This window comes from Stegastes partitus, unplaced genomic scaffold (assembly GCF_000690725.1).
Source record: "Stegastes partitus isolate 25-593 unplaced genomic scaffold, Stegastes_partitus-1.0.2 Scaffold505, whole genome shotgun sequence".
NCBI lineage: Eukaryota > Metazoa > Chordata > Actinopteri > Pomacentridae > Stegastes > Stegastes partitus.
The window spans coordinates 382,854-408,814 of record NW_007578236.1 but is presented as its reverse complement, the minus strand read 5'-3'; the positions used below and the strand labels follow the sequence as shown (position 1 = coordinate 408,814).

At 40.0% G+C, this 25,961-nt stretch overlaps 1 protein-coding gene across 1 annotated transcript in view; it reads right to left on the bottom strand.

Moving 5' to 3' along the window:
* Positions 1-1,931: 1,931 nt before the first annotated feature.
* Positions 1,932-25,961, bottom strand: part of sema4gb (sema domain, immunoglobulin domain (Ig), transmembrane domain (TM) and short cytoplasmic domain, (semaphorin) 4Gb) — a 56,314-nt gene continuing 32,284 nt past the window's right edge. Inside the window, exons 6-15 of the mRNA XM_008287537.1 lie at positions 25,234-25,327; positions 23,795-23,908; positions 21,914-22,068; positions 15,770-15,945; positions 12,543-12,681; positions 11,240-11,462; positions 9,871-9,986; positions 9,354-9,508; positions 4,753-4,814; positions 1,932-4,243 (exon numbers count right to left, since the gene is read on the bottom strand). Of these exons, the coding sequence (XP_008285759.1) occupies positions 3,276-4,243; positions 4,753-4,814; positions 9,354-9,508; positions 9,871-9,986; positions 11,240-11,462; positions 12,543-12,681; positions 15,770-15,945; positions 21,914-22,068; positions 23,795-23,908; positions 25,234-25,327 (2,202 nt within the window). The 3' untranslated portion in view covers positions 1,932-3,275. The remainder of the gene's footprint in view (positions 4,244-4,752; positions 4,815-9,353; positions 9,509-9,870; positions 9,987-11,239; positions 11,463-12,542; positions 12,682-15,769; positions 15,946-21,913; positions 22,069-23,794; positions 23,909-25,233; positions 25,328-25,961) is intronic.

The following is a 25,961-nucleotide window of genomic DNA, read 5'->3' as shown; positions in this document are numbered from 1 at the left end:
CAAAACCAAGAATTTCATAAGCCAGCACGCACTGATTGAATCATACTATACAGGCCAGTAACCAGACAGCATTTCTTCTATGTGGAAAAGGACAGTTACAGTCTGCAAAGCGTGCACAGCCTGGACTACATCCTCAGTAACAGACCAACATCCTCAGTAACAGACCATTCAAGGTGCCTCAGACAAGAAGACGACTGAAACCCTGCAAGTGCAAACTATCTCCTGTCTGCTTGTATCACCGTTTGTTTCCTGCATGGCTAACCAGGACACACAGGTCAAATGTTCTGTATCGGCTTCTACCTGCAGAGAGGACAGCACCTCATGCAAACAGACAAGAAGCTGCTGTCCTCTCTCGGTGGAGGTGAGCCAAACGCTGCTGTTACTGTCAGCGACGCTCTGACAGATGCACGCTGCAAGTCACGAGAGAGCTGCTGCTGCTGCTGCTGCTGCTGCTGCTGCGAGCTACAGGAGCTGATTCATCACTTTACTGCAAAGACAGATCTTTATTTACCACGGCTCGTGACACGTTTGCAAACTACTCCGAGATTCATTTCAGTCAGTTCCCACTAAGTTATACATGCGCTACTCAATCATAGCGCTGTTCACCTTGCTGATGAAATACTGTAAGCTCTGCAGATCTCGTTGTTTTGGCATTGCACTCATGTCAGGCAAACACTGAGGTTGCTTTCGTGGGCTGCATGTGTGAAGGTCTTTACCTCTGTGGTTTGGCCACTTGCCACCAGAGGCTTTTTCACAGCAGAGGACAAACCGGTGTCTGTCATTAGTGTTGTTTTAAGAGATCAAATTTTCCTTTGTAAGTGTTTTCTTGAAGCTATGATGTCTTCAGAGAATGCAAAGTCTTCAACGTGTAATACATGTCCAAAAATAGACCTTCAGTCGAAAAAAAAGGCGAGTATGTAGGTGTCTAAATATAAAACATCAGGTTTAAGCATTTTTCTCCTGCGTCTCTTGCTCTTAGTGTGTGCTGTGTTTTCCAGTCTATAGTCTTCAGTGAAATCAATCAACCTGACCGCACACTGACTTCTCCTTTAGTAAACTGCACACGTTTCCTCTCAGACAGCTTTATCTCTTTTCTCACACAGACGCTAAAAACAGAAAGATTTCAGGATAAAACAAAGGGGATATTTCACGGTTTGCTACAGGTGTATTCATTGGCGCCGGCACAACACGTTGCTACTAACAGCTGCGACAGGGACGCGATTATTGCTATTTACATGAAGGGAAATGAAGAAAGCGTGGTTGAAATAAATATGTTGAAATGTATGGTTTGTCTGAACACCTGTGCTCTCATGCACTGTATCGAGACTGGATTCCTAAAGTGACACTCCAACCAAAGCCTATATTTTTGGCCGTTGCAACGATCACAGCTGCCTGCTTACCCTCTGAACCCCACGTTGTCTGAAATTACAGCATTTATCAGAGCCAGAAACTGTAAAAACAGAACAAATCGTGGCATTTTCTGCTTTCCGGAAGTGACATTCTGTTTGGAATATTATCCAAATCTAAGCCCAAAAAAGTGAGATTCACCAAAATCACTTTGACATGTCTGATTATATTTCATATAAAAAATAACCTGCTTGCTCTAACCAAATTCTGTAAAAAACAAAATATTCTGCACTCCTCAGCGCAAACGTGGAGCTAATTGCGACTCAGCTGAAACCAACAGCAACATGGCAAAAATTCAGGGAGTTTTCAGATGAACTAAGCTGAACTGCAGGCAGTGTTTACACAGAGTAGATAAGAAGCAAATACAGAAGCAAATTTAAAATGTAATTGTAAAATATCCATAGTATGTAGAGCCACTGATGAGCCACTAGATTGATTTTATTTTATTCAATTTTTGTAAAATTAGTAATAAAAAAAAATGTAATTCTCATTTTTTACATTTTTTTAAGATTTAATACATTATAATTTTGTTCCACTGCACAAAAGACACCTTTGAGTTCTATATACGTCTGGTCATGGTTGTGCGAATTCCACTGAGGTGCAGAACTTTATATTGCTTTGACAAAGTCCACAGTGAGTAAAAATGTGACTAAAGCCAAGAAAACACCAGGAAATTGTTTGGGGTTCAGTGGGTTAGCAGAGAACAGCTGCTCAAGTCTCAAGGATTAGGTGAAAGCGATCGAGCAGCAAAAATGTCGAACAGTGACAGGTTTCCGATTTGAAAATGTGAGAAATTATGACGACCTTTCAGACAATGAATAATCGACTAAGAAAATAATCATTAGTTACAGCCCTGCAATGGATTTTCACTGTAGAAAAACAACAAGCATTTCTGCAGCATAAGTCACTTCTCCTTGTCCATCCATAAGAGCAATACTTTGCGAACACAATGCTTTTGTGACAATAGAGATAAATACACTGCTTCTATTTGAGCTTGTTCAAGCAGATACAGTTTGGACAGGTCTTTGAGTAGTCCTTTAGTTTGGTGGATTAGTACATTTTTAGGGAAGGGCATTATTACTTCTAGTAAGGTGGGCATGCCTCCTTATGAGCCAGTGATTGCTCTCAAAAGCACGAGTTGTTGTATTAAATTTGTAATGATTACCAGCCTTCCTTTTCCCCAGAACTTCTCAAATCAAGCCAGTCAAAACTGTTGTTTCCACCTCATTGAAGTTCTTATTGTACAGTTGCTGATGAGTCCAGTCCAAACAGGAGCATCCTGTGCACGCAGGGAGAAGTTCTCAGGTTGTGAACATGTGAAGTTCTAGGTAGTTTTCCACTATTCCACAGCAGCCTAATGCTTAGTAACAACACACAGAAGACACACTTTAGATGGAGTGTCACATTAAGCTTCAGAGAATATTGCATGAAACTAAAACTTCTTGAACATCTCCTCAGTCTTAAAAATGCTTGTTCACCTCCTGGCCTGATTTATTTCTTACTACCCATGTCCATTGTTGCCCCTTTGCCTTTTTGTGTCATGTGACCATCTTTCACAAGCCTGAGGTAGCATCATTAAGCTCCCTACTCTTTAAGCCGTTGCAGTCTATGGCCAAATTTTTTTCACAGCTCCACTTTTTGAATCTCTGGTTAGTGTTGTCCATCCGTGTTGAAAGTGAAATCATGGGCCATTTGTCATGGGAGGAACACGAGGCTGCACATTTCAGATCAGGTTTAGGACACCACCTGCAGGTACTCTGACACTGGGTTAAATAACAGCAGCGTTTCTTACGACAGTCCCCACGACTACGGGTCACCGTTGGGGTAAAAATAAATAACTGTGGGACGAAAGACCAAGACAAGGCGTCCTAGATGGAGCTCTCATCAGGCTGCAGGTCCAGCTGTGTGTGTTTCCTCTTCTCCAGGATCCTGTTGAGCTCCTCTGTGAAGGAGTGGTACAGTGGCGACATGCCGTCGGGGTCAGCCTGCCGCAGAAGTACGTAGCTGTTCCCGTTCATTTTCCGCAGGACGCTTGGCAAGGTGGCCGACAGCCCATTGGCGTAGTCCATGTTGGGAAGGGGAGGCGGCATGGGAAGAGGAGGAGCCGGGGGAGGCGTTTTGGCTGGAGACAGCTGGCCCTCGCCTGGGACTATCTGCAGGAAGCTGTCGCTGATGTCCCCGAAGGTCGGCACCGAGATGGAGCGACGACTCTGGCGGCCGTTGCAGTGGCTGGAAATGGTTTTGAGTTCCAGATGGGAGCTTCTTTTTCTCTCAGAGGCCCCCAGGACCTGCAGACCCTGCTGGGAGAACTTGCGGTCCTGAGAGGCCCGTCTGGTGCAGAAGCTCACGTAAAGCAGCACCACAGTCAACACCAGGCAAAGTCCTCCGAGAACCGCCACCAGGGAGATGTACACGGCCTCCATGTGTCTGTAGGTCTGGAACGCTGGTTCTGGAGGCATCGGGGCGGGAGGTGAAGGCAGAGGCTGCTCGGTGGGGCTGCTGGTGGAGAAGACAGTCGGGCTGGCCACCGTAGTTGGGTCAGTTGTGACTGTGGGCTCAACGGGGAAGTAGGGATCCGTGTGAACCCTTACTGTGTACAAATAAACCAGCACCGACACGGAGTTCTCCACAGCAAAGCAGCGATAGGAGCCGCTCTGTAGGGGGCGAGCTCCGATGATGAGGAGGCCGTCTGTGCCGATGCGGTAGCCCGAGTTGAGGCCGTATCCCTGCAGCTCCTTGCCGTTTAGCGTCCAGCGTGGCGTCGCCAGGTTGGAGCGCAGTTCACACTGGAGCAACACATCGTCGCCCGACATCACAGAACGCCTCCGATGGACCACTGAGGAACAGAACGAGAAATCGAAGGAAGGGGAAGACAAACGATACGAGAACGTGAGAGAGAAACCATGTCACAAATGCAGCGGTATAGAGAGCGGAGTGTAGAAAGAGATGTCAGGTCACCAAGGTTACGATTTAAAAGTGCAAGCGAGCAACCTGTGCAGTTCCAGCATCGCTTTCCATCACATTTCATAAGCCTCTTTAAATGCAGCGAGCCCTGCAGTGCAGCCAGCATGACCTCCAGCAAGAGAGGAACTGATTAAAATGTGTACACTGGGACCTGGAGGATTGGTCAGGAACATACACCTAATGAAATCCCTTAATAGATACTAAATGCTTGAGTTTTCAGGCAGCGTTGGACTTGTTTAACCCCATAATCCATGTGTGAGAGAGTCAGGCAATTAACAGGAAAGGACTGGAAGTAAAATAAAGTATGACACTTTTCTTAAAATTGCCACATGGCCCTGCATAATGGATTTACAGTAAGTGCATGTGTGTTGTAACACTCACCGTTTCCTGAATTCTCCTTACAGCCTCTGACCCCTCTTAAGATATCCTGGGTGAGGTTTGACCTGAAATCATACATTTTTTTTGAGAAATTTGCATTTAACCTTTATTAAAGCTTCTTAGTGACATTAAAAAGCTCTTTCTGCAAAAGCAAAGAATTAACGAGTGAATCACAGATACTGTAAGACAAAGAACACAAAATATGCTGTTCAATTGAGACAATACAAGACAAAGAACACAAAACATGTCATTACGTAAATATAAAACAAATAATGCACAATATGTCACTAAATTAAGAAAATATAAGACAAGTGTACTAAAATTAAGATAGTGTAAGACAAATAACACAAAATATGGCACAAAATTGAGACAATATTAAACAAATAACATAAAATATGGCACAAAATTAAGACAACACAAGACAAATAAAACATATGTCAGAAAATAAAGACAATCTAACATTGATAACAGAAGATATGCCACAAAATTAGCACAATGTAAGATGAACAGCACAAAATATGGCAAAAAAATTAGGACAACATCACATAACGACATAAAATGAAGACAATATAACACAAAAAATGAAAAATATGCCAGAAAATTAGGACAATATAAGACAAATGCCATAAAACTAAGACGATATTAGACAAACAAGACAAAATATGTCTGAAAATGAAGACAATATAAGACAAATAACACAAAATATGCCACAAAACTGAGATAATATTAAACAAATAACATAAAATATGGCAAAAATTAAGACAACACAAGACAAATAACACATATGTCAGAAAATGAAGACAATCTAACATGAATAACAGAAGATAAGCCACAAAATTAGGACAATGTAAGATGAACAGCACAAAATATGGCACAAAATTAAGACAACACAAGACAAATAACACATAACATATCAGAAAATGAAGAAATCTAACATGAATAACAGAAGATATGCCACAACATTAGCACAATGTAAGACGAACAGCACAAAATATGGCAAAAAAATTAGGACAACATCACATAATGACATAAAATGAAGACACTATAACACAAAAAATGAAAAATATGCCAGAAAATTAGGACAACTGCCATAAAACTAAGACGATATTAGACAAACAAGACAAAATATGTCAGAAAATGAAGACAATATAAGACAAATAACAGAAAATGTGCCACAAAATTAAGACAATATAAGATAAACAACACATAATTACATAAAATGAAGACAGTATAACATAAATAATGCAAAATATGCCACAAATTGAGACAATATAAAACAATGAGATGCAAAAATATACCACATTAGTAGGACAATATAAGACAAATAACACGAAATGTTCCACCAAATTAAAATGAATCATAAAATGTGATTAGAAAATCAATAATATTTCTGTAAGCAAGATTTCATTTGAAAACAACCCAATAACCGCATGTAAATACGGCTCAGACAGCCCAAAGGAAGAACTTGATTAAAACATGAAGACTAAAGTAATCTGCAGCCAGAAGTCAGAACACAAAGTTTCTGCTGCAATGATTGGATTTCACAGAGAAACCAAATTTGCAATGTTACTGCAGGTTCCAGGCAGAGGCAGCAGCATATATACATTTATTTCTCCCCAGTTCACTGTGGAATAGTAATAAGGAAAAAAATCCTGCCGCCCCCATCTCCGACACCGCAGAGGAAACTGCTCACCCTCATTTACAGAAGGATTAGTCTAACAGAATGATTTGTTTGGAGAATTAGGTGTATATTGTACACTATTAACCAGATAAGAGTTTCCATTTACGATCCATTCTTTTTTTTTTTTTTTGCCGCTTTCTCCGAATGTGACGCAGCCCCCAAAACAAATCCACAGGAGGGGCTGATGTGTCTGCTGCAGTAATGGAGATTAAGATGTCTGCTACTCACTCATGCAGAGTGAATGAAGAGAGGCACAAACACTCCCCCAGTGCACGACTGAGCCACAGCGTGTCTGTTTGCATGTGTGTGTGTGTTTGCTTTAGAGGGTTTGCAACAGGTCATGTATGTGCAAACTCACCACAACATCCAGACTGGTTTCACTGCAAGATGAGTTTTTCCACTGGATTTAATGTCGCAAAATTCTGGTATTATCTCAGTAAGCGGTGGTACATTTGTTTTGATATATTTGAACTTTGATTAGTTCCATCCAATGCCACATCATACAACACACATTTATGTAAGAATACAAATTAAGATGTTACATAGAGAACATATTTATAAAATTTGATGTTTTGCTATCGGTAAAACTGCAACAGCGTATTCGATTTAGCTCCACCCAAACCATCTATTGAATGTAAAATGCTGCTTTTATATTAATGCTTCAGCAACAGTAATCTATCCATATAAAATATCATAAAATGACATTGACATGGACATTTTTCTGTAGTGGGTACTTTTAATATCAGGACAAGCATTTTTTTTGGCCACTTGGAGGCACAGAAACATGTGAAACGCATCTTTTAGCTCTAGTTTCGGTCTCTATCAGCTCCTGAGGGAAATATCTGGCTCCTTAGCTGTTTAATACTATTTTCACCAGCTAGCAGGGTTGGAATGTAAATAAGTACATTCACACAAGTTCAGTGCTAAAACAGGTACTTTAGTATTTCTACTCTATCTAACTTCATACTTCGATTTCCACCATGTGTCAGGGGCAAATATTCTAGGATTTAGTGTTGTTTAATGGGTTGAGAAAACTATTAGGTTCTATAAATTGTTTAAAAACCATCTTAGATTAACTGAAAAATGCCACAAGACAGGGCTGTTTTTCTGTGCATGTAGAACATATGCATGAATGTAACAGTAATATTAATCCAAAAACATCAATAATAATAGTAAAACACTGACATGGAACATTTTTCTGCAGAATGGGTGCTTTTACTTTTGATATTTTGAGTGTTACTGATAAAACTCTGTGGAGCTACATACTTTCACTCAAGTTTTAAATGCAGAGCTTTTACTTGTAGCGGAGCATTTTAGCGCTGCGGTATTGGCATTTTTTCTGAAACCATGCTGTAGATTCATGTGATAATTCTCTGCATGTTCACGACAATGACCCGTGTAACACTGTCATATTATTACCATTTAGTTTTAACTGTAAAAATACTAATTAAAGTCACTTCAAGCATGTTGTGCGAATAATATATATATACTTTTACATATGGACAACTTTAAATGAAAAACTTTTACCTGTAACATAGAATTTTTATGCAAAACATGCATCAAAATTATGACAATAAAAGACAAATAACAGAAAATATCCCATTAAACTAAGACAATGTAAGACAAACCCCACAAAATAAAGACAATATAAGGCTGAGCCTGTAGATTCAGGTAATAATTCTCTGTATCTTCAAATGCAAAACTTTCACTTACAACAGGGTATTTTCACCATGTGGTGCTACTACTTTTCGAGTATCTCCTCAACCATATTAAGTGGGAAACTACTGAAGAAGAAGAAAAAACAACAACTTAATTTTACAGTCCTGTAATTTCCTGGTCTTCCAGAAAGACCCACGTAAATAGGAATTTTCTTCAAAGAAAAGCGATTTTAAATAAGTCAATATTATACATTTATTCTTACTTTGCATTTCTGTAAGGGTCTCCAAGTTTCAGTAATAATATTAAATACATCTGTTACAACTGTATTCGCTGTTTCTGTCTTCCCTTTAATTATGGCAAAGTTACACTAACGGTGATTTGTTCATGAAATTATTCAAAGCTGTAACTCTATAATTGTTACTAAAAGAGAAATAACTTTTTCTTCTTCCACCTTCTTCGCATTTCTGTTGTACATGCAGACTTACTCTCAACATAAATGCTGAAATCGCATCCAGATGTTGTTGCGTGTGCGTGTTCAATCATTGAAATTCTACCGTTCCCGTTGCAGAGGAAGCTCCTGCTGAGCTGAACGGAGCTGAGGAGAAAAATCCAGGTCGACTACATTGTCTTAAACCTGCTTTCATAGAAATTCTGTTGGAAGTTGTATAAATAATTAACTGTGCTCTGGTACTGCTTGTGGGCCCAGAAGGAGGAAATAAACATCAACCAAAAAGGTCATGTGATGCAAAAATGTACACTGTGTAAAAACTACGGTATGTTAATGTTTTTAATTATCATATCATCAGTTACCCTGCAGCATCCGCCATGTTATTTAAAAGTTAGATTAAAAATGTTTAAGGCGTGACACCTTTTCAGTCTCCTCAGCATTTGAGTCAAACATCTAAAGGATGCTATACAATGTCACTATTTATTTCCCTAAAAAAATGCTCAACTTTTCTGTTTACAGCAGTTTGGAAATAGAGGAAAAACAGATTTAGGGAGTAAATGAAGGACGTCATTGATCTGAACGAACAGGTGGAATTGTTGAGTGGGTTTAGGGAAGTATACACTCAGGATCAATGCTAGAGCAATGCAAATTTATCTGACTCAACAAGAATCTGCTTTGTTTTCTACCAAATCTCTGCAACCCTCGTTTCCTGTATTTCATAAAATGCCGTCAGTCCATCTGTCTGCTTGTTGGAAATGTGCATTTGTATCTACATGTGTGCGTTTGTTAGTGGACGGGTGTGTGTTTTTTTCTCACCTCTGTGCACGTGACGATATTTCCACACACACTTTCCCGTCCCAGCCGCAGAACGGGTCTCTGGCGAACACACAGTCGTAACAGGAAGCGTACCTCTGACAGGTTGACATTGGCACCTGCACAACTCCAGAGTACGAGCCAACATAGATGCTCCTCTGGAACACAAAACACAAACAAGTAGTAACTGGACTGCACTGCAATATTTGTTCATTGTCCATTAATTATTGAGGGATTTATAAACATCTACTTGTTTGCTGCAGATTAGTCTCACTTTCACCACTTGAAGTACACGTGTAGTTAAAGCTACTTTATGCATGTAAATATTAATTGGATTGTTTCAGCATGCGGACTGATAAATTAAAACTCTCTATCGACATCTATTTCCCTGTGGAAAGTTGATTAACCAGAACTTGCTCTATCAAAGGCTGAATGTTTTCATTTGCATCGCTTAACATAAATAGACCATTTAAATCTTTCTGTTAGCGCACACTCTGACTCCAGATCCATTAATACACACCAGAGTTGACGATGTGACCATGCTCTCTATGGGCTGCAGGTCATCGAACATCTGCAGCTCTTCTATAATATGCATTTCTCCATCAATGTCCACAGCTCTGTGCAGCCATCCGTCATCTGCAAGAGAGGATGCAACCCTGTCATGCTGCACTAACATGGCGAACATGATAAACATTAATTGTCAGCATGCGGAAGTGAGCATCTTGCTCGAAGCGCTGCTGTGCCAAAGTAGACAATCGCAGAGCCACTAGCGCGGCTGTTGCCTCCTGTTGAACAGTAATGGAGCTCTATGGCAAAGATATACAACAGACACAAGTACACCCCTATGCAATGTTCCTTAAATGTCAAATTATTTCATATTAAACCACTTTAGTGTAACTGAATTACTTTTAGGCTAAATGGTACAGCGTTTTCTCTTATGAACAATCAAACACATAAAGCTTAGAAAGACTAAATGTGAACATACAGACCCAAAGTAGAAACACAATGCAACAAAGGTCAATACACTTGTGATCACTGACACACAAGTTAGAAAATCTGTGATCACTGATACAAAACTGAGCACACCTGTGATTTCCAATTAGCCTAACTGCATGGAGATGGTTATAAAATGACCTGTGAACACCAGAACTTTCTCAGTTTTATACACATGACCTGTGTCTATCTGAGTGTCACCATCATGGCTCCACATGGAAGAGATTTGGTTGTGAGACTTCACAAAGATAGAAAAGAATACAGGAAGATTGGTGACCATCTAAAGTCTATGGAAACACAGCTGCACCTGTAATCAGGAGGTATAGAACAATCTATAGTACCACTAATCATAGCCGCGGTGACCATTCTCTAAAACTGACGCCACAGACAGTGGGGCACTTATACAATCCATCTTTGAAAAACAGACGGGCAGGTGCTTCAGACTTGGCAAAGGGGCTATCATTGTAAATCAGGGTCTCTACGACAGTTCAGTCAGTGTGAAGGACAGTTCATAACGACAACCTCTGTGGACAACGTCCAAGACAATTATCCTTGCTTGCTCTTCGGCATGAAACTGCAAAATTGAACTTTGCAAAAGGACATGAAAAGAAACCTGGCAAACATTGGAAGTACATTCTTTGGTCAAGGGAGACCAAGATGAATTCATTTAGCTCAGATAGGGTCCAGGATGTTTGCTGTGAACCTGGCCAGGACTACCACAGTGAATGCATTGTCCTGACAGTGAAGTACAGAGGTGGGAGTGTGATGATGCTGACTTTAGTTGCATTGAGTTCCTAATGTAACGCCTGTATTTTTACCACAATAAAGTCTTAGTTTAAGTAGACATTTAAGTGATATTGATTGAGTTTTGGTGGGATTTGCTGACTGAAACTCACCAGTTCCCAAAAACAGAACTGTGTAAATGTTTCCATCTAGTGCCGGCTCTTTGTGCACAGCGATTTTGACATAGTTGACGCTTCTCTTGAACATGAGGGGGCGCACACCCATTGGGTGCACCTGGTTAGCCATCAGTGGATGCCTTCTGGTGAAGGTGAGGACATTGTCTGGAAGGTCTCGAGATGAGTTGATGCCCTGGGACCTGTGATGATCTGTCATACACTGGAGAGAACCACAGAGAAATTATCGTAGGGTTCAATTAAATGCAGGACTGTAAAATTTCTAGACTAACTGCCTATAAAAAAAGAATTTTCCCCTTGCAAGTTATCCCTTTAAACTGATTTTTAGAGTTTCTACTTAACCACAGGACACATATGACTAATGTGAAGGAGCTGCAAGCTTCAGCAGCTTAGATTAGAGGGACTGTGCATACAGCAACTGCAGCCCGTTCTTCATCAGCCGCTGTTGAAAAAGCTTATATTAAATCTCGACTAGAGTTTACTGGATGGCGTGTGGGGGCCTACAGTCAAGAAGAAGGTTCTTTGGTCTGATTGGAAAAAAATTAAGCTTTTTGGCCATCAGACTAGATGCTATGTCTAGTGACACCACAATGCACATCATCACAAACACACCATCCCCATTGTGAAGCATGGTGGTGGCAGCATCATGACAAGGGGATACAGAAGGCCCTGGAAAGCTTGTAAAGGTAAAGGGTAAAATACATGCATCAAAGCATTGGGAAATCCTAGATATTAACCTGTTTCAGTCTGCAAGAGAACTGTGACTTTGGAGAAGATTTGTTTTCCAGCAAGACGAAGCAAACAGCCAAAGCCACACATAAATGGTTTAAAGACAATAGGGTCAATGTTCTGGAGTGGCCCAGTCAGAGACCAGATCTGAATCCAGCTGAGAATTTGTGGCTGGACTGCTGTTCATTTATGATTCTCTAGTAATCTGACACAGCCTGAGCAGGTTTGCAGTGAAGAATGGGTTGAAATTGCAGGGTTGATTGAGGCAGCGCTGCTTGAGACCTATTCACACAGGCTCAATGCTGCAATTACGGTCAAAGGAGAACCTACTAAAGGAGATGAATACTAATGCAATCACATATTTTACATTTCTGATTTTTAATTCAATTACTTTGTGGAAATCCATTTTCACTCTGACATGAAAGAATCTTTTTTTTTTTCAAATTCTTACTCAAAATGCCAAATTAAATTGTCCATGACTCAATGTTGAAAGGGGAAAACTTCCAAGAGGAGTGATTACTTTTTTATCGCCACAGTAATAGATGAAACTTACCGATCCGGGTCTTGGCTCTGGAACTTTTCCTGTGTACTCCCTCCACTTAGAGTCCTGCACCTCCATGTACGGCCCTTCGAAAACCTTCTGTACATCTGAGAAGGCGTACTGGCAGATAGCAGATGCTTTGATATTCTTCCTGAAAGACAAGCCCCAACCCCCACCACAAAGACACATCCAGAGGACACACTCAGGATTAATGATTCAAAGTTGAATAAACACTGAGAGGCTATTATCTGGGGAGCAACTACCACCTGGATCGAATTTCAGAGACGTCACTGATCATCAGTGACTGCTGACAGGCGATACGGTGACAAAACTACAGAGGCCCGACCTCTGTTCTCTGAAAACTGAGGATGTCATGGTGGTACCGTCTTACTTTTTTGCTTGGATCTTATAAATCTCTCTTGAATGGGCATGTGGGAGCGGCGTCACTCACAGGTTTGTAATTTTCCCTCTTTATCTCAAGTAGCTGCTCCCATTACCAACTCCAAAGGGAAGTATTTGTTTTCAGCACTAGACTCACAGCACTAAAATGCCCACTCCCTCTGAGTCATAAATAAAAACGCCCCAGTTGTGGTTTTGGTGGTGCACCTGTGCAACAAAGATTTTGTGTGACCCCATTCGTTGGCAGTCCCAAACCAGGTGACCCTTAATCATAAGCCCTAAAGGTGAGATTAGTAATAGGGGGGAAAAGTCTGCGTCACATTCTTAAGTCTATTGTGTGCCCACCTCAGTCTTCAAAAGCATTCAAGTGAGAAGAATCAGAATGAAGTGAAACCAGAATCTGTCTTGAAAACTGGTGATCATTATAGCTGTGGGGCTTACTCATTCTTGCACGCTTGAGTCTAACGCAAACTGATGACTGCTGCTCACACAGGTGTACATTTTTTAAAGAAACCTCACATAAGGAGAGAGGGAAAGAAGGAAAAAAAAAAGAAAAGGCAGCTGCTGCAGTGGAAGACAGGACCCACAGACTGATCAAATATCCACAAAAGGAAGCATGGCATGGGGAAAAAAAGGGGGAAGAAGCGAAAGAGAAATAGATAGTATTAATGTCTCGTTGCAGTGCTATCCAGTCCATCAGAATCTAAACACCCTTGGGACAGTTTTATGCAGCATGACTCTGCATATCAGCATAAACACGCACTCACATCACTGCCAGTTTCTCCACTGGCAGTCGTCGTCCTCTGACATCGTCACATCGGTTCCAACTGCGGTTTGGCTGCTTCGCTTTTGATAACAACCCACCAAGGATCTAAAATTATGTTTTCATTTCATTATCGGTTCATCTGTTGATTACTTTTACAATGAATTGTTTCAACTATGAAATGTGTAAAACCAAAAACCAAATTTAACTTCTAATTATACAAAATGGAAAAAAAGCACTAAATACCCATAAGGGAGAAGTTGAAACCAGGAGCAGTTTCGCATTTTTGCTTAATTCAATTACTTCGGTGACTAATGTTGTTACGGAATCCGTTAATTAAATCACTGTTTAGGCAAGAAACTCAATTTGTTTATTCATCTTCGGAATGAAACTGATCTGCATTCATCTCAAAATAATCACAAACACTTGCGGTGTCATTGTGGTCCCTAAAAAGAGGAATTAAAACCTGCATGCCTCAACTGCTTAAGATTTCTCAGGTGAACATCTTATGCTGGTTATACAAAACCCAATGTATTGCCTTGAGTGTGCAATGATATTTTATCAGTGACTATTGTTCCAACATCCTAAGTAATATGTTTGCTCAGTGGGAAATTGTTGGGTTTCTCCCTCTCTCTCTCTCTTTTTAAAAAAAAATCTTGAATCATCAAATTTCTTCTTGACCATCTCTGATTTCCTGAACATTTTTTTTAGGATAAATAATAAATACTATATATTTACTTGATACTAGATCAGTTTAGCTTGATGCAGCAAACACTTTCTGAGAACTAAAAACAAAAAAAAATCTATATATTTTTTCTGTCTCGTATATGTGTATCTCTGTGTTAATGCTGCTATCAACAACGTGAATTTCTCCAATGGGAGATAAATAAAGGCTTATCTTATCTTATCTTATATTTTTTTATGTTTTATTGCTGCTTTTTGGTAAAGCATCTTGTAAGCCGAGACTTGAAAGAGGCTATAGACAATAAAGTTGTTTAATGTTAGTAGTATTAGTAATAGCAGTAGAAGTCCATCTATTATCTATCCACCGCTTAATCCTCACGAGGGTCGCGGGGGGCTGGAGTCTATCCCAGCTGACTTAGGGTGAAGGCAGGGGACACCCTGGACAGGTCACCAGTCTATCACAGGGCTACACTTAGAGACAGACTAGCAGTAGTAGTAATAGTATTAATAATGGTAGAAGTATTAATATTCATTTTTTAGTAGTAGAAGTAGTAGCAGGAGTAGCATTAGTAGTGTTAGTATTAGTAGTATTGGTATCAGCAGTACTATCCTTATTCTTCCTACTATTAGTATTATTATTAGTAGCATTAGTAGTAGTATTAGCATTGGTGGTGTTGGTGTTAGTAGTAATAGTAGTATTAGTAGTACAAGTATTAAGTAGTAGTAAAAGTAGGAGTAGTGGTAGTATTGTTGTCGTTAGCATGAGCAGTATTACTACTAGTAGTAGTATTATTACTTTTATTATTATTAGTACAAGTATTAGGCAGTACTATAAGTAGTTGTAGTAGTATTTTTGTTGTGTTATTATTATTAGTAGTAGTATCATGTTATTGTTATGTGTTATTAATATAGTAGTATTAGTAGAATAAGTATTACAAGTATGAAGTAGTAGCAGTAGTAGTTGTAATGTTGTTGTTAGTACTGTTATGGTATGTATTATTAGTAGTAGTGTTAGTAGTCCAGGTATATGTAATTGTATTGTTGTTAGTATGAGTGGTGTTATTAGTTTTACTATTATTATTTGTAAAGTATTAGTCATATAAGTATTAAGCAGTGCTAGTGGTAGTAGCAGCAGTAGTATTGTTGTTAGTATTTATATTGTTATTATTAGTAGCAGTAGTAGTTTTATTAGTTTTATTAGTTTTATTAGTAGTACTAGTAGGAGAAATATTACTGTTAGTATTAACACTAGAAGTATTTTTAATCGACAGTTTTTTTCAAGAGGAAACACAAACTGCGCGTTAACAAGGTAAAAAACAAGATAGAAAAAGCTCAATGACACAACAACAACATCATCATCATCATCATCATCATCTTCATCATCATCTCTCACCATTCCAGTCCAAAGATGCCATAAAAAATGCTGCTCTGAGCGTCTTTCCCTTGCAAGACAAACACGTCGCGCAGGATGTTGAGGTGCAGCTCGTATTCTGGGACCGAACACACCATTCTGGCCTTGAGGAAGGAGGTCCACTTCCTCTGCAAGGTCCTCTGGCCTCCCCAGTCATTCTGCAGACAGAGCAGACAGCTGATGGATGAACGGATAGATGGACGATTCGATAAAGTCACTTATCTGAGCTCAACTTACACAATCCCAACCACTCTTACAGGCATGTACACATCAGCTTTGACAAGTCTGCCATCGTAATAACGCTGACACAAACGACGCAGATACATGTATTTGCAAGAGAATGATGACAGAGACGAGAGCAGGAATTGAGGAGTCATGAAAATGGAGCCGAATGCTTGTGCTGAGGCTCGGAGTGGGCCTACTTTAGCACATTTGCTCTAATTGCATTTCGGTAGCAGTGGGAGGCAAAACAGCGAGAAATCTCTCCCTAAAAGAGTAATTTAGCACACCTCATTTAGACGAGAAGGAAAATAAAGAGACGGAGACTCCTTTTCTCTTTGTTTGCCTGATTCACAGTGCCTCATCCTTCTTTGTTTATGTCTTTGGGGGACATCTGTCGTTCATCAAAGCCCTCTGCCTGGCTCGACCTCCCACACAAAGAGGCAGAGTAGCTCAAATCAACATCAGACATGCATATCTGAAACATTAGCAACACTTCCATCAATAATACTAACTCAATTTTCTGGTGGAAGAAGAAAGACAAAGAGAGAGGCAGAAGGACTGCAGACAAATGCATCCACTCTTTTGACTTCATTTCTTTTCGCAGAAGAAAAATCTCCAGAGATTTGAGAGAGAGAAAGAGAGAGAGAGAGAGAGAGAGAGTTGGCGGAAAGGTTAGTAAAGCATCGCTAAGATGGATGCCGCTGAGAAAACAACAAAATGCATTTCTTATAGAGATGATACCAGGTTGTTATAGGGGAATGAGCTAAAGGGATGCATTGGGAGATTACAATTTATGTCAGTCAAAGCGATGTCAGGGTCACATGGGCAGTCATGGGTTAAATTCAAAGGGAATAAGAGTGAAGAATTGAAGCGTAGTGCCATAAATGTATGCCTGCGGGGATATTAACCCTACATGCGATTCCAAAGATACTGTACAAACTGTAGTCTTTCTCTCCTTGCTGAGGATATATAGAACACCAAAGTGGCTCAGAGGTACAGATTTTTGCTTCTCCGCTGCAAAAAAAAGATCTTGTTTTCATGTCATGATGTCCCCTCTCTGATAAAATAGGTCATGATTGGCGAGGAAGTAAATGCAGTCTGGCTGGGAAGTGCGAAACAGAAGAGGACGACTGGTTAGGCAGCTCAAAAATGGCAAGTCTTCAGTGGTTTCAGGCCAGAGGCGACTGCCAGGGCCTTCACTATCTGCGGATCTGCCTCCAACCAGCGCGGTGTCTGGCGGCCACGAGGGCTGAGCTGGGGACCGGCCTGACATCTGCATGTGCTGCTGCTGTGGCCTAGTTCAGGCTGAGTTATTACACTCTGACAACTCGCTGATGAAGAGAGGAGTCCAGACCTTATTTCCAGAAATGACTTCCTTTTGGATGCAGACAGAACCGAGAGAATGTCAGCACATATAGATTATCTCACTTCCTGCAGTCGTACAATCGTTTTTTTGTGCATTAATGTGCTGAAATGTGCAACATAATCTTTACTACAAATTTATTTTGAGCCTTTTTGTATTCCTCGTTTTGCTCCTTGAAAGCCTCTTTTGTATTTAGCTGCTGTAACATGTAAATCTTCCCAGTGAGCGATTAATAAAGTTTATCTTATCTGTTATCTTAACAACCCAATGAAAGGGAAAATAAAATTATGCGTAGCTGCAGATATACTTTCTTAAATTAATTACAGGGTAAAAGAATAGCCGCGTAAATAATTCCAGTGAAGCTACGACAATATAAAATCCCACAAGAAGAAAAAGGTGTGTTTAACCCCAAAACCCCTTTTCTCTAGAAAGGATGGGAAGCTTGAAAACATTTTGTAAACTGAATTCTTGCAGTGAAAAAAGTGTGCAGAACACAGTGATTCAACAATTGTGTGTTTCTTTAGGAAAAGATGAGAACCTACTGTTTTCTGTTTACGCACGATTATCACAAAGTAGGGAACAACTATTGCTGCTGCTGCTGCTGCTATTGTTAGTGTGGTAAAGTTATTGTTGGCATCATGGAGTGGTTCACGAGGCTTTGTGCATTTAATCGAATGCTAATTTCGAATAGGCAAATGCCATCCAATTTTGTACTTAGCCTGTATTGTTGCCAGCAGAGGTTAAAACCCCTCTCTGGTCATTGATTAAACTCTTAAAAACGCATCTCTGTGTATCAAAGTGTTATTATTAAAAGTTTTTGTCCATGGAAACAATCCCTTAATACCTAAAAAATGGCTTAGATGACTGTTGCTTCCTCTAGACCAGTCCTGCTCAAATAGTGGGGCGAGAATGTAAATTTAAGAAGTACTGACAACAAAAATTAAAACGAAATCTCTGTTTGTTATCAATTGACGAGCAAAGATGTGACGAAAAAGATGACGCTGGCCTGCAGGACAATCTGGATTACAACCATCCTCTGTGCAGTCAGTTTGTCAAAGTGTGTGACGCCCCCCGGGATTCACATCTTAACAGCGATCACAGTTTTTCTCTAAACATGATGGCCATTAGTATGGACATTTAAAATGTGCTCAGTTCGTGGAAAAGTCCGTTCACTGAGGAAGAAAAAAGAAAAGAAAAACAAAAAATTCTGCTAAAAACGCTGCTAATAGAAAACGTTTCAATTTGGGCAAATTAGTGTAGAACGCATTTTCCACTGTTTTCCAACTAATGTTTGGTCGCTCACCTGTCAGAGGAGCTGCACTGCAAACACCTGGTAGCATCAACAGGTATTGTTCATGGAACATCAGTAAAATGTAGCATGGGCATTTTCAGCAATTGTTTAGCCTGTGTCCAGTTAATGACTGATATCAGAAGAGGACTGGTGACAAAATAAATATAATTTAAGGTTAGAACATTTTACAAATATCTAGTCTTGTATCACTGAAAATCATTGCAACATAACTAAGTAATGCAAAAACAACTATTCATCAGCATGCATGGTGCATTAAAAGCTGTGGGAATGCTGATCCAAAAGAAGGGAGTGGGACGACCAAATCATTAGCTGGTGCAACCAACAAAGAAAGTTGGTTGCACCAGTGCTACCATTGGAAAAGTTGGTCTGGAGCCCTGGAACAGAATCGCCAAGTGCAAGAAACCACATACAAAAGCTGAGGATCTTCTACTCCCCACTGCTCTTGATATGGTGTCACAATGACTGATGAGACTACCACTGCAAAATTGAAGGCTATCCCCCCTGTTACCTTTACTGATCACTGAGCAAGTTGCTGCTGCACTATTGACTGCTTATGATATTTAATTTCAGTAAATTTAAACTGGTTCCTTTCATGACTATTTAAGGTGAGGGGGGGGCCCGAAAGATTTTTGTCCTCCAAAGGGGGGCCTGAGAGAAAACATATGAGAACCACTGCTCTCGACCATCCAGATCAGCATAATCCATACATCCAACCACCTTTCCTTTCACTGCAGTTCAAGCACACCAGCTCGCCTACCACTCTGCTCAAACACTGCAAAAGTACCCTACACTACACAATGCCAAGTTGTAATATTGGAGTAAATCAGCCATACATGTTCAAAGTGGAAACCAATTACTACTCCTACTAAAACTACCAAGAACAATCATACGGAAAACCTCACCCTGCAAAATTTGACGGCACAGGGTCCTAAGGTTTGTTACGCATGAAAACCCAGACGTGCAGGGTTATCAGGAACAGAACCCAAGGAAAAAAAAGAACTTTAATGAAGAAATTTACTGGGAGGGTAATCAGCAAAATAAATAAAAGACAGCTGATGATCTAAGGATAGTAAGTACATAAGAAAAAGAAAACAAATCCAACTTAATCCAAAGACATGACAAAGTTGGAGGGAAAACCAGGTAGAGAACCACAATATGGGATGTAAAAAACTAAAAGTACAAAACAGAATCAGATGAAGAACAGAAGGGGAACTAGACAGGTAAGAGGGAGGTAAATGTGAAGCATGCAAACACAGACAAATTCACAAAGGCATCATGAAAGGAGGGACAACGGGAGGAAGTAAAAACACAAGGAAAGGGGATGTCAAAATAAAACCGGAAATAAATCTACAAAACCACAGACCAGAACAGTAGCTTTGAATCTGTTTTTTTGAGACTGTCATTGGTACACTGCAGTTTCAAGGTGGATATACACTTGAATGCGATTGACTGCTTATTTTGCTCATGATGTGTTTTTCAGCATAGAAAAACAGCATACATGTTAAAAAGGCAAAAGACCTGATTTTCTCTAAGATTGCACATGATATTAATTGTGATATTTGAACTTTTCTGTAAAGCCAACATGGGATGACTATGAATTGAACATCCAGGCTGCAGCAGCCCAAAGTGAAGTCATTCAATCAGTTTAATAAACCATGAAACACTAAGAATTAGTACATTTTAAGTGCTTCCTCCTGTGACAGATATGCCGATGCATATTTCCTTCACGCTGCACTCACGGCTGTAGAAGTAAACAAGAAAAATGCTTTCTGCAATCAGAAAAGTAATCGAGCTACCCCTAGATGTTTCAGATTTTTATTCATGCCAACTGCACGGATGAATAAATGAACATCCACCAGCAAAACTCGCAGCATGTGAGCAGATTGGAATTAAACAAGAATCCCAACTTGACGTCCTGTCATTCAACACTTGTGTACAGTTTATAAAACAGGCAGCAGAATTTTTCACCAAATAAATGATGAAACTGTACTGGACTCACTGGGAGAAGCATTAATTAGTGCCGGGATGGCAGAATACATTTTAAAGTCCTTCCCTGATGCAGCCTGTGAAGGAACAGAAAACGCTCTTGGTATTACTTTTCACCGTCTTTGATTGACTGCTGTTCTCCAGCAGCGACACTGCTCCCCCTTCGCTGAAGTGCCGAATATCAGCGAGGCTTTTTTCGCAAAATGTCCTGTCATGCCTGAATAAAAGCATAATGAAGATTCTTGCAAATCTACACCCATGCCTGAATGTCAAAAAGCCACCTTTTAATGGATGGATGGAGCCAGAACGTCTCCAAAGAGACTGTGAAGTAATAAGGAGTAATACATCTATGGAAGGTTTTGGTGTTATTACGCTAAGAGTACATTGTTACCGCCACATAGAGTGTTTTGTACGGTTCAGCTCATTCTGTTTGGATGTGAAAACTGGATTTCAAAGAGGCTGCTCAATAGGTTTTATGCTAATTCCTATTTTCTCTCACACATTCACAGAAATCCTTTTCACAGGCTCGCACAAGGTGAAATACAACTGCATCACTGCACCAGCTGAGTCTTTGAGTCACTTTTTTGACCCCTGCAACTAACAATTTAAATACAACAGCACACTGTGGAGGTAATTTCGTCACTTCGCAAGGCTAAAATAAAAGAAAGGAAGGAAGAAAGAGAGACATAGAGATTTCTAGCAATGGTTGCTGGGCATGCTGTCTAGACCACGGATGCTGATCGCAAGTGAAATGAGGTGAGAGGAAGAAAGACAAGGAGGAGGAGGAGGATAAGGAGGAGGTGGAGGAGGAGTGGAAGAGGGCGATATGGCAATAAAGTGAGAGAGAGGGTTTGCCATTGGAGGTGGAGGTTTGTGGACTTTTAGTTTGCCTGGCAACAGTGGCAACAGAAAGAATTCAGCGTGAGTGAAGAAGCCGTGATTAGAGAACTGCTGCTTCATTCAGCACTGAAATTACCGTAAGAGGAGAGTGGCAGCTCAGAGAGAAGTCGAGAACAAAAAGTCCACCCTAAATCCATGTACATTTCACTCTGACATAACACATTAAATAATCCCACTATTATTGCACTTCGAATGACTGGCAACTTTTCATCCGCCGTCTTTTCAACCCTTTCTTTAACGCGACCTTGCAGCCGCTGTGGAGCTGTTGTTTTTGCAGAATTAACTTTCCGAGCCCTTCGTGTGACTACAGTTACTAGCGGTTCTGTTAGTTGCTCTCTCTGACCTTGCAGACTCGGGCAACCCTGGACACCTTGGTCTGGCTCGGGTAGGCAATCTGCTCCTGGCTTCTCTCAGTGAAGAAGAAGTAAATCTTGTCGTCGTCGCCGATAGAGCTGTTGATGCTCTCCTTCAGCAGCACTGAGCCCACGAAATCTGCCTCTGCACACACAAACGCACACACACACACACACACACACACAGATGTCCAAACACAGACCTATTAGCAGCCGAGGAAGTGTCTCCTTGGAAACTAAAGACGGAGCTTTTAAGTATGATTGAATCAACACAACCAAGCCTGTTAGAGCTGCAGTGCAATTTTTTGATTTTTAATCTCAAAATGATTGAGTTTTTGTTGTAACAACAAATCATCTAACAAGATAAGAAATGGGCAAAATGGCAATGAGGTTTGATCTATTAAGTAGTTTACTGTAAGTGGAAACAATACTGTATAAAAATGCAGCTACAGTACTTATAAACAATAAGCTAGTAAGGTTTCCTCTTTTATTTATTTTTAACATTGAATCTTGGTCAATTCAATTTGGCTTTTTTGACAAGAATTTCCCAAAACAAAAGACTCTTTCATGTCAAAGTGACAACAGATTTCTACAAATTAATGTCAGTTCTTTAAAAATATATAAAATGTCAAATAAATTTAAGCACAGGTTCAGCCAGTTGTTGCTAGATTTCACAGTATTCAAATGAAAATGATAGAAGTGCAGTGAATGCGTCTCAAGTGATTGCATTATAAAGACTCTTGTATGTGGAAGGTCCAGTCACTGGTGAATCAGTACTCCTAGATATAACTACATCATGCAGACAAAAGAACCCTCAAAGAAACTTTATGAAAAGGTTACTGAAAAGCATAAGTCAGGGGATGGATACGCAAAATTTCCAAGTCACTAAATATGACTTCCAGTACAGTTAAAATACATCGGTAACAGAAAACTGTGTGACCATACAGTAAAGAGACAAGTGAGGGAGGTCACCAAGACACCTCCAAAGGAGTTACAAGCTTCAGAAACTGAGACTGGAGAAACTGTTCATACAACGACTGTTCTTCACTCGTCAAAGCTTCATGGTAGAGTGACAAAGAGAGAACCTACTGTTGAAAAAAGCTCATATTAAATCTGGACTAGAGTTAACCAGAAGTCATGTGAGAGACTGAAGTTGACTGAAAGAAAGTTCTTTGGTCTGAAATTGAGCTTTTCTCCCATTAAACTAGATGCCATGCTTGGCAGACACCAAACACTGCACATCATCACAAGCACACCATCCCCACCTTGAAGTATGGTGGTAAATACTAACTCCTAACTCCTTCAGAGGAGTCATAGGTGTCTTGGTCACTCACTCGTCTCTTTCTTGCACAGATTCAGTCTAATTCAGCTCTCTTGCTCTGTGCCATATTCCTTCCATGTCTTAATGATGGATTTAACTGTTCTCCAGGGGATATTCAGTGACTTGGAAATTTTCTTGTATCCATCCCCCCCTCATGCTTCCATTAACCTTTTTACAGAGTTAGTTGGAGTTTTTTTTTTGCCTTCACTGTGTAGTTATAGACAAGAGTACTGATTCAACAGTGACCCAATGTTCCAGATACAGTGTCGTTATACTATAACCACTCAGATCATCTCCATTTCACTAATTATTCTAAATTCTAGCACCAATTTCTGTGTTAAATAGGTGAGTCATTTAAAGGGGGTGAATACTTATGCAAACACTTATTTTACAGTTTTAATTAAACGACATTACCTTGTAGGAACTTGTTTTCACTTTGACATGAAACTATTTATTTATTTTTTTGTGAATTCTTGTCAAAAAATAAAGCCACATTAAATTGACCATGATTTAAAGTTGAAAAGCAATTTGTGGATTATTGTTTATTTACCCAGAAGCCACCGGGTGGGCGCCTCCTCTGTCCTGAGCGTAGGGAAGGGGAAGTTTCTGCGCACGTCTGCCGAGCTGCGAAACTCGTACTGAGAGGCCGTGAACATCTCGCCGTCTGATTAACAGATTACACAAATGTGTTGGAAGAGGATGCATTAAGAGAGAAATGTGTTAAGACATCAGAGTTTAATCAGATGTAAATGAAAGCAGTTGGAATACTGCAGAGTAAGAAGGCAAACTGTGACCCATCACTCAATGCGGTGGGAATATTTGTAACGATAATTAGACGAACATCACAGCCTGGTAAGCTGTTGAATCAGGAGACTGTTCTGAGTGTCTCTCCTGAGTCTTAATTTTCTGTATTGCATATGCTGCATAATTTATTTGAGTGTGTCTTTATACAACAGCCTGCATGTATGCTTAAACAGTTATTGATTGCTGTAATCATTCCTCTTGTGCACGTTGGTTGTCAAGCAGGACAAAGACATGGGCGTCAGCACCACACACTTATTTACCTGCATTCTGGTCATATTTTGTGCACCGATTTGTGCCTTTTTCCTAATATATGTTGGAAATGTCTCTAATTATGTTAATGAAAACCCAAGATTCATGTACAACGAGTGAATTTTAAAAAGTCCTTTGCTAATTTCAGGTCTTGATTGACGTGGCAAATGTACATTTTCTAAATATTAATGAGGCTGTATCCTCTGCATCCCCCTAGAAAGCTAAGCCTGTGAGTGCAGGAATACATTCAAAGTTCCACCTAAGCTGCAGTAGTTTCAGACTTCAGCATCTAGTTGTGACTGTGAGCATGCTATAGCATCTAAAGCATCTAAAGCACGTCCAGTTTCCTTTGCCCTCCTGGATAAACCATGATCTGCATGATGAATCTTCACAGACACATAGTGATGACGTTAGCATTTGTTCAAAGCACTGCTGTGCCTAATTATATCCTTGCAGCGCTGCTCGCCTGCCTCTGAACTCAGCATCTTGTTTGACAATGCATTTTGAGCGTCTTATTCAAAGTTTTTGCACATTTTTCTTTTTCGTGCGTGATTGGCTTGACCATGACATCAGCGTGATATAATCAATATTGTGGCCTTTATCATGTCAACCATCCAGCTGCCTCTTCAGTCTGATGTTCAGGAGTCTTTGCTGCTTTTTACTATAAAGATTTGCTTCCGCATCATTGAGTATTATTATTGTTTTCACTAAATGTACCTCACTTATTGCTATTTTGTTAGTCACTGCTGTAAGCTTTAACTTCTCATACACTTTATATTTATTATTCTCGGGTTATTCTCACTTTATTGTAATTTTTCTGAGCAATATCTGGACAAGAAGGCTTTATCTTATCTACCCATGTCTGTGTACTGCTTTGACTCCACCAGTGTACTGCAGGCTTTATACAATAAATTAAAAGATTTCTGGGATACATACCTACGAGGAGGCCAGTGTATCCCTTTGCGGGGTCATACGGACATCTGTCTCTGCCCTCCTCAAACCCGGAGGAGAAACTGAACCGCTCTGCATCCTTACAGAAAGCACAGAGACAACGGTCAATTAATCATTTGTTGAAAGGCTTTGCTCTAGGCTACAACAGACAATGTACTGTCTATGAAAGCTTAGACTCTGCGGTGTAAGTGGTGAACTTATGTTGTCGTTTTATCAAACCTGACAGTAAGGTTAAGGTCGAAGCTCATACGTCTTGTCTAAATGGCCATGAAGATCACGGGCAAAAAAAGAGCATCAGTCTTTATATATAAAATCTGTGAACGTAAGATTCTAGATGGTGCAGTTGTTGCCATCAGACAGAAGGTTCAGGACGTGAAGTGCAAACTAAACCGGTACAAGAGTTCATGCATCCCAACCTCCTTCAACATATCAACCCTCAAAACCCTAAAAGCTGCCGGCAGGTTTAAAAAAACGTGTTGGTTTTTTTTTTTATTAGCCAAAATTATACAATTTATCAGAGCCAGAAACTGCAAAAATGGAATGAATTGTCAGATATTTAAGTTTCTAGCAGTCATTGAACTAATCATGTGTGATGAATGAATGAACCAAATCTAAGTTTAAGATTGTAATAATTCTTTAAAATCCATTAGTTCTATTCGTCTAGTCTAAAGAAAATGCCAAAAAATGAACAATACAACAGATTCTGCAAAAAA